Below are 9,356 nucleotides of genomic sequence, written 5' to 3' on the forward strand. Positions count from 1 at the left end.
TGGTCACCCCAGAGTGACAGCACAGCGTGATTTTTAGGTGCAGCTGTTGTCTCACTCAGATGCCACATATGGAAAGTAGCTTTCCCACTCCTTATATGGACATATTGGCGATGCAAAACGGATGTCGGTGCAACCTTTATTATGGTCCCTTGACTTTCTGACTGGAGCCAGTTTCCTGATAAGAATGCATAATAAACACCGATAAAATATGATTCCGCCTCAGAAAAATACGTTATTGTTCAATTACTCTGAAATAAGTTTACATTTGTGAAAACTGACAACGATTTACGTTTTATCACATTTAAAGATCTTGTTTTACTCCGGAAGAAATGTGGGTGAGGTCCTTATATTTCCGTGTCTGGGGAGATAAGTGGTGTGATTTCAGCGTCTGTCTTGAACACTTAAACAATGCAGGTTTGTGAAATTATAACACCTTTTCTAGCTATAGAAAAAGTAATAATGAAGGTCATAGCTGACGTTTTGAGCAGTATATGTTCGCACGCCACCTTGATTGGGACATAGCTAACGTTAGCTGCATTTAAACGTTAGCTAATGTTCGCTAACGTTAGCTGTAATACCACAGATACAAGGTGGTTACCGGTAGTTATAAGTATCTTTGGTAATGCCAAAAAGCCTAGCTATAGATTGTTTAAAAACTATGTGGCAAACCAACAACACTTTGAGTGTTTTAAATTAAACTCAATGATCTGTTATTTCTCAATCTCAGGACCCTGACGCAGATACCGAGTGGAATGACATCCTGAGGAAGAAGGGGATCCTTCCTCCCAAGGAGAAAACTCAGGATGAGGTTGATGAGGACGCTCTAGAGCAGCAGATTCTTCTTCAGCAAGAATCTGTTGGTAAGAGGTGGCTATTAATATCATATAGCTAACTCCGTGGGATTAGGTTTCTCCTGAACTGGTCTAGAAATAGTTTTTATGTTATTCTTAATTTAACTAACAGGACATGGTTTTGGAAGGCTGATCCTTGGCCAACATCATCCTCTGTTAGTAGTTTGAATACCTTAAATGATACTTTTTCTGACTTGTATTTCCTGTGGTGTTTTGTGACCAGTAAAAACCTATGAGAGTATGACTCTGGACCAGCTGGATGAGAACGAGGATGACTTCAGTGAAGAGGATGAGGCCGCCATCGAGATTTACAGGTTTCAAAGCATTACTAAGATGGTGCATTATGCATACAACCGGTATTGGCTGCCATATGGCCCGGGGCCATAGCTAAGCAATCGGGCAAGTTCAGCCAGCTCTGTGGTTGCCCCATTGGGCATGTTAATTATTTTATTGAAAACAACCTAAGTGCAAAGAATTTCTGATTCCTCCCCTATGTCTGTGTGTAAACAGCACATTTTAAGTCTTTGGGGAACTAAAAGTACTCACTTGATGGGCAAGTGCCTTTCAGACCTTAATGTCAGTCCCTTAATACAACCTAATGCCATTAAAAGAGATTGTCCATTGTGGCTACCATGTTAATGGTGATATAGCCTTTTGCATCCCAAATAGAAAATGACAATGTTATTACCAGAATTAACCTACATTGCCTTAACTCTCCATTTCGTTCTCACCAGGCAAAAGAGGCTTGCAGAATGGAAAGCCACCCAGATAAAGAATTGCTTTGGAGAAGTAGTGGAGATTTCTGGGCAGGACTACATCAAGGAGGTGAACAAAGCTGGAGAGGGCATCTGGGTTGTGCTGCATCTCTACAAACAGGGGTGAGAGTTTTGTTAGATTTTTTTTTTTTTTTAGATCTGATAACTTTATTGGCTAAGACCTTATTTGAAAATCATGAAACAAGGTTTTCCTTTTTTTGTTGTTCATATAAGCCTGATTAACAGTGTTCCTTTTTTAAATTGCACTGAATATCTGCCAAATACATAGATTTAACTAATTGTAATTGAATCTCTCTGTTCCATTTTCTCATCCTCCCAGAATTCCTCTGTGCACCCTGATAAACCAGCATCTGTCAGAGATGGCCAGGAAATTCCCCCAGACCAAGTTCCTCAAGTCCATCTCCACCACATGCATCCCCAACTACCCTGACCACAACTTACCCACCATCTTTGTCTACCACGAGGGAGAGATGAAGGCACAGTACATCGGGCCTCTGGTCTTCGGGGGCATGAACCTCAAAGTTGAGGGTAAGAGACAATCGCCTCAGCTAGACTTTCATTGGATACTATTAGCGACACTATATGGTAGTTTGCTGTCCAGTGTGTATACTTCTCGCCCTCAGATTTGTGCATTGTCAGTTTTGAATGACAATTTCTTACTTTCTCTACTAGATATTTAAATCTGCTTTATCCTATCATCCTCAGAGCTGGAGTGGAGGTTATCAGAATCTGGTGCTGTCAAGACAGACCTGGAAGAAAACCCCAAGAAGCAGATTGAAGACAAGCTGATGTCGTCGATCCGATCCACTCTCCCCACACGGAAAGACAGTGACTCCGAAGAGGACTAGCCGCGCAACACCAAATAACATTACTCTTAACGCTCAACCATCACTGTGTGTGAGGATGGCTCTCTCCTGTGGTGAACTGCACACCTCTCCCTCTCTATGCTACCTCAGTCAGCAGAGAGGCTCCATCAGAGTACTATGCCTCCCCGGTTGAAAGATCTCTTATGTTACGAGATCATTCTCCTAAATCAATCTGAACTTGTGTTTTTACAGAACATTTGGTTGAAGATTGTCCTTTTTTTATTTAACATATACGTTTCATAATAAATGACAATAGAAATTAATACATTTGTAATTGTTTAAATTAAATGTAAGTAGCCTTCACCCATGCCATAATTAGTTGACACTTTTTATAGTGTTCACCCTAATCTGTGTAACCATCACATAAAGGGCTCCTTTGATGTATTTGACTGTGTTCAGAGGTGTTCACTGTTCATAGATAGTGGTCTGAATTTGTGTATGTGCAATTGTCTACAAAATGGCAAAGTACAGAATCCTCATCTTAAATCACTAAATATTTACATTTACCAACTGAAATCAGGAAGACACTTCACAATCTGCAATAATTTATTTCTCAAAAATATCAAGTCCATTGCCAGAGAACACTGAGGATGCTGCTTCTGTCTGTCCCTCAGTCTGCCATTTTGTGCTCCATGTTCAGGGGGGTTGCAGTATGCTGATGTCTTCTGTCCAGTTATTCCAAAGTCAGATTTTTACATCACACATCAGAGTGCTTCTGTGTAGCAGGGAACAGAGAGAACCTCGGTCATGGTTTGGCATTTGTTCTAACTTTTAATTGTGAAGATTCTAGTCGGGGGTAGTGTATATACTATGTCTAAAGTACATATTGTACCTTGATTGAGCCTTGTGGACTGGCCACAGAAAGACTGTGGTCTTCAACCTCTAAGAGAAAGGCACTGGAGAAGCTTTCACAAACTTGAGCTTCAATCAGAATAGGCTACACGGACACTGCTGACCTGCAAACCAATATTTAATTTCAGAATTGCTTAAAATTATGTAAAGGGTTTGGTTAAAGTTAGTCGGTCTTGCAGGTTAGAAGTGCCCTTGTCTCCTGCTTCAATATTGATATTCTGCTAATCAAGGTTGAAACAGCACAGGGTCCTTACCAAAAGCATGAGCTGCTTCTTTCTCCTCTGAGACAGTTTGGGTGACAGGCGCATCAGCGGGTGCACTGAATGGGACTAGAGGGGGGAATGCCTGTTAGATTCCAATCACATGTATTTACAAAATAATCAGATCAATAAAACATGTTATAACAAATACAGCATGTTATCATCTAAAGACAAAATCCCATACTGTGCTGTCCAGGAAATCCAATGACACCTTTGCTTATATGCCTGAGACATTGTACATGGTTGTTTGAGGGTGTGTACATAGTTCTAATTTGCTCTCAGACATAATTCACTGACATTCTGAAGCAATTTGGAAATACAGTTTGCATCAAGGAGTCTTTCTCTACTTACCGCGTGCTGTACAGAGTCTACTGAGTTGGCCTTTGAATAGTGAAACAGGAACTGACGAAAATAGCATATACAAAGTCAACACTGTTCCAAAGACAATGAATATTGTTCCTGCAAGTTTACCTCAGTATTTTGAGGAATAAGGTATAAACAAGTATTTAGTAATAGGGTGCGATATTGTTGAGAAACGTACTCTTTTGAAAACATTCTGAACTTGCTCCTGTGATGGGGAGAGGGACAGGGAGAGAATAATTACACTGGCGTCAGAGCTGCTATCATATATAATCTGTGATAAGATTGAGTCATATGGTAGCTAAGCTTTACCTCATTCTGATCTCTCCCCATCATATCACCAACATCAGTCTGGATCCCAGAACCCTACAGCAGACAAATCAATGGTCAATGATAAAACACAAGTCTATAACACATCTAAAGGCACTAAACCCAAGCAAACATAAAAGCTGTTGTACATGGCATCCATTGTCTACTGTATACTGTACCCATTGCAAAGTAATGATCGTGTCTCTGTCGTCAGTGTGTCTAGTTGATAGGAGTGGGGGGAAGTCCTATATATTCTTATTCCCCTCAACATGTCCCCCACCAGTCTGATTTAAGTTAGAGTGACTCACTTGTGTGTCCCCAACCCCCTCTCCACGTATAGCCTAGCTTAGCCACCACAAGTAACAAGAGGCACCATATAATTCGGTTGGAATCACCTGCTGACCCCTTATCAGACACAGATGTGATTTCTCCAGTGGTGCAAACAAAGTAGACAACACTAATGCCATCTGTAACCAGAACTCTCCTCTGATGGACACAGTAGAGGACTGAGATGTTTAAACAGTGAAAGACTGACACACAGAGATACAGAGAGTGATACACATTCAAGGCATATATTGAATGATTTGGGTCTAGAATACATTGGCACTACATTTTAACACTTTGCCTCTGGTATCAGGTAAGGAAATGTATCTTTGTTGTCAATCTAATAATCCATTCATAAATCATTCATAATTTATTTAAAAACTAATTTCACAATATTTGTTTGAATTACACTATTTCCTTTTATTTGCACTTTTCAGGTATAGGCATGCAACAAAACAAAGTCACATACCCTTCTGAAAGCAATTCCATGTTCACACTCTTTGTATGGACTAGCCTCTACAGAAAGAAAAAAAGTTAGTTTCAAAAGTATACATTTATTTTATCAATCTATTACATATAATAAATGTACATGTAATAGCCAACAATATCAACAATATAAATAGCTAATTCAAAAACAACAAAAACATCTATTTCAGATTTAGATTTAAATTATACAGAAATGTTGAAGTTCATTTAAATTATATAAATAATCTCTCTCACCTGTCGCCTTCCAACATCCAAGGCACCAGACCAATTGAAGTATGCAAAGTTGTTGAAGATACGAAGCGCTCATCTCGAGCTATGAGATTCTAATGCGCTTTGGTGAGGGTATCTGCGCTCTGTGTTTGGTTTGGTGGTCTGCCCGATGAAGTATTGTTATATTGCCACGTCACGGTACAGAATTGAACTCTACTGACTATCTCATCCGACATAATTATATAGGCTATAACTTTGATGGGAGAAGCATCATCTCCCACGCAGAGGTGACCAATCAACGTCCCACTGGTCTCCTTGGTCATCTGCTGAGGGTTTGTGCGCAAGTCCCCTCTCCCTCGTCATTTTGAACGGTTTTAAGATACATTTAGATATGGAAACTAAATCAAAGAAATCCATCAAAAACAGGATGTCAACCAAACATAAAATCGGAATGGAAGTTATACAACTGGTATCAAATATTTTTTCAGTACACTTGATTATAGGACATGGTGATGAATAATGACCCCGTGATGTTCAAATTAATTGAAAACCATAAACAACCAAGTAAATGTTGGGGAGTAACAGATTACATGCAATCTCTTACATGTAAGGGATTACAAAAAGCTGTAACAGTAATACGTTACATTACCAGCAAAAATATTGTAACCAGATTACAGATACTTTTGAAAAACTAGATGATTATGTCGAAGATTAAATTCATTCATTTAAATTCAGAAATAATTTCTGCCAAAAAAGTATTTGACACTTCTCTCTTTTCTCAATGACATTCATACATCATTGAAAATAGGCGCAAATTTAAATTTGTTCAACGTGAGCAAGTCTGACCATAAATCAGAGACCACTATGATGACAGACCAAATGTGTTTTATGGATCGCGGGAAAAGAGCAGGAATAGGCTTTTGTAGGCTACAGTCCAAGTGATGTCTTCCAATGGTGTGACTGCTGTCGGCATCCAAAGATTATCCAACTTGAATAAACTCTAGAAGATAAGGATGACAGCAGTGGTGTAGTTTACGGTGATACTGATATCACTTATTATTGATATCTACATAGCGCATTCATGTGAATCACTGCTGCTTTTCATTTATCTATTTGCGCCTTATGGATTGTGGTTGTTGTCGATGGCTGTTCACAAATCTAAATGTGTATTTGAACCCAATAATGGTTGAATTCCAGAAATTTAAGCTGCCTATCAATCATTGCTTTTTAAACCAGCGGACAGCCAGTGAAAAAAATCCATTGGCCTAATGGACACATGCTCAAACTCGCTCACTTTTGATAGACTTAAAAGGGACAATCTGTAGTTGCTACTTCCATTTTTGGACTTATAAATTATATACTGTACCAGTAAAAAGTTTGGACACACCTATTCATTCAAGTGCCAAAAAAGTGTGAAACAAATCAAATTATATTTCAAAATTTCAAATCTTCAAAGTTGCCTTGATGACAACTTTGCACACTCTTGGCATTCTCCATCTTCACAAGGAATGATTTTCCAACAGTCTTGAAGGAGTTCCCACATATGCTGAGCACTTGTTGGCCACTTTTCTTTCATTCTGGGGTCCAACTCATCCTAAACCATCTCAATTGTGTTGAGGTCGGGTGATTGTGTGGGCCAGGTCATCTGATGCAGCACTTCGTCACTCTCCTTCTTGGTCACATAGCTCTTACACAGCCTGGATGTGTGTTTTGGGTCATTGTCCTGTTGAAAAACAAATGATAGTCCCACTAAGCTCAAACCAGATGGGATGGTGTATAGCTGCAGAATTCTGTGGTAGCCATGCTGGTTAAGTGTGCCTTGAATTTTAAATAAATTACTGACAGTGTCACCAACAAAGCACCCCCACACCATCACACCCGCTCCTCCATGCTTCACGGTGGGAACCACACATGCGGAGATCATCTGTTCACCTACTCTGCATCTCACAAAGACATGGCGGACTCATCAGACCAAAGGACCAATTTCCACCAATCTAATGTCCATTGCTCGTGTATCTTGGCCCACAGCAAGTCTCTTCTTCTTATTGGTGTCCTTTAGTAGTGGTTTCTTTTCAGCAATTCAAGCATGAAGGCCTGATTCACGCAGTCTCTTCTGAACAGTTGATGTTGAGATGTGTCTGTTACTTGAACTCTGTGAAGCATTTATTTGGGCTGCAATTTCTGAAGTTGGTACCTCTAATGAACTTATCCTCTGCGCAGAGATAACTCTGGGTCTTCCTTTCCTGTGGCGGTCAACATGAGAGCCAGATTAATCATAGCGCTTGATGGTTTTTGCGACTGCACTTGAAGAAACTTTCAAAGTTCTTGAAATTTTCCAGATTGACTGACTTTCATAACTTAAAGTAATGATGGACTGTTGTTTCTCTTTCATTATTTGAGCTGTTCTTGCCATAATATGGACTTGGTATTTTACCAAAAAGAGCTATATTTTGTATACCACCCCTACCTTGTCCCCCACCCCACCCCTACCTACAACTGATTGGCTCAAACACATTTAGAAAGAAATTCCACAAATTAAGTTTATACAAGGCACACCTGTTAATTGAAATGCATTCCTGGTGACTATCTCATGAAGCTGGTTGATTGTTCAAAGCTGTCACCAAGGCAAAGGGTGGCTACTTTGAAGAATCTCAAATGTAAAATAAATTGTGATTTGTTTACTACATGATTCCATGTGTGTTATTTCATAGTTTTGATGTCTTCACTATTATTCTACAATGTAGAAAATAGTAAAATAAAGAAAAACCCTTGAATGAGTAGGTGTGTCCAAACTTTTGACTGGTACTGTATGTATTATATATATCCATTGATTCTTGAAGAATATCATTTATAAATGCCTCATGATGTAATGGGTGCGTGTTGGTGGCAGGGAAGTCAGGAGCAGGAGAACGAACTTGGTATAAACGGAGTCGTTTAATAAGTGCTGACCATACTCCAAAAAACAAAATATATAAACTAACAAAAGTGGGTACAAAACCCGTCGCACACCAAGACATTACTAGCACAATCAAACAATCTCCGACAAGGACATGAGGGGAAACAGAGGGTTAAAGACACATGTAATTGATGGGATTGGAACCAGGTGTGAAGGAAGACAAGACAAAACCAATAGAAAATGAAAAATGGATCAGTGATGGCTAGAAGGTCGGTGACGTCGACCACCGAACACCGCCTGAACAAGGAGAGGAACCGACTTCGGCGGAAGTCGTGACACATGAGCTTAGTTCAACTGTCACACTCCACAAGAACCCAAATATAAGCTTGTTTTTCTCCAATGTTTGTAATCATTGTAAATGTAAAGAAACACTGTATAGCATCCTAACATGGTTAAAACAATAATTTTGATATCATGGATGGTCAGTCCTTGCATCCATAGCTCTGTCTATTCATCTGAGAGTGGTTACATTTCTCCAGGCCCATCCCTCAACTTTTACCAAAACAGAGGCTGGGCGGCAGTTTTGTTATTGTTTCATCTGTGGATTTGCCCTTTAAACAGCTGCATATTTTCAACATATTAAAGTGTCACCAACAAAAAGGTAAACAATTGGCCTGTAGCAAATGCAGCATATGGCATTCATTTTTCACATGTAAATAGCACTTTTCAGTAGTGCTCAAAGCATGCCATTCCATGAGCGCAGCATTTATTTTTCAACTCGAATCAATGAGCCAAATCAGTCCTCCATGACAATAAAATCATAAACAACACAGTAGGGCTGGCTAATAAGTCCATAGTTTTGGGGCTATGCTCAGGTAAAACAATTTTGCTAATATATACTTCCATATTTCCAATGTAATGGCTTTCTAATGGTGAAGGAGAGTCGGACCAAACTGCAGCGTGTCTATTGCGATTCATCTTTAATAAACAAACGTAACACACAACAAAACACTAACACTACAAAACAATAAACGAAACGAAAACAGCCTATACAAGTGTCTACTAACCTCTAACAAGGACATCAAGACACACAGGACAATCACCCACAATACAACCAAAGAATATGGCTGCCTAAATATGGTTCCCAATCAGAGACAACGATAAAC

General features: G+C 39.4%; 2 protein-coding genes across 3 annotated transcripts; one reads left to right on the forward strand and one right to left on the reverse strand.

The window, feature by feature from the left end:
* The first annotated feature begins 234 nt into the window (after window positions 1-234).
* On the forward strand, window positions 235-2,877 carry LOC115129411 (phosducin-like protein 3). The gene is made up of 6 exons (XM_029659723.2): window positions 235-414; window positions 728-860; window positions 1,075-1,165; window positions 1,586-1,729; window positions 1,947-2,155; window positions 2,333-2,877. Exons 1-6 carry the CDS (start codon window positions 409-411, stop codon window positions 2,473-2,475), a joined length of 726 nt encoding a protein of 241 aa, XP_029515583.1. The 5' UTR covers window positions 235-408; the 3' UTR covers window positions 2,476-2,877.
* A 148-nt stretch (window positions 2,878-3,025) lies between these two features.
* On the reverse strand, window positions 3,026-5,587 carry LOC115129416 (neuromedin-U-like). Of its 2 annotated transcripts, XM_029659745.2 has the most exons (7): window positions 5,319-5,578; window positions 5,068-5,114; window positions 4,278-4,331; window positions 4,147-4,173; window positions 3,957-4,007; window positions 3,600-3,674; window positions 3,026-3,208 (listed from the first exon to the last, which is right to left on the reverse strand). In XM_029659745.2, exons 1-7 carry the CDS (start codon window positions 5,389-5,391, stop codon window positions 3,191-3,193), a joined length of 345 nt encoding a protein of 114 aa, XP_029515605.1. In that variant the 5' UTR covers window positions 5,392-5,578; the 3' UTR covers window positions 3,026-3,190. The 2 variants fall into 2 exon arrangements, with proteins under 2 accessions (XP_029515605.1, XP_029515595.1); XM_029659735.2 differs by having other exon boundaries at window positions 3,026-3,674; window positions 5,319-5,587.
* Between the last annotated feature and the right edge of the window lie 3,769 nt (window positions 5,588-9,356).

Source organism: Oncorhynchus nerka, linkage group LG1 (assembly GCF_034236695.1).
Source record: "Oncorhynchus nerka isolate Pitt River linkage group LG1, Oner_Uvic_2.0, whole genome shotgun sequence".
Lineage (NCBI taxonomy): Eukaryota > Metazoa > Chordata > Actinopteri > Salmoniformes > Salmonidae > Oncorhynchus > Oncorhynchus nerka.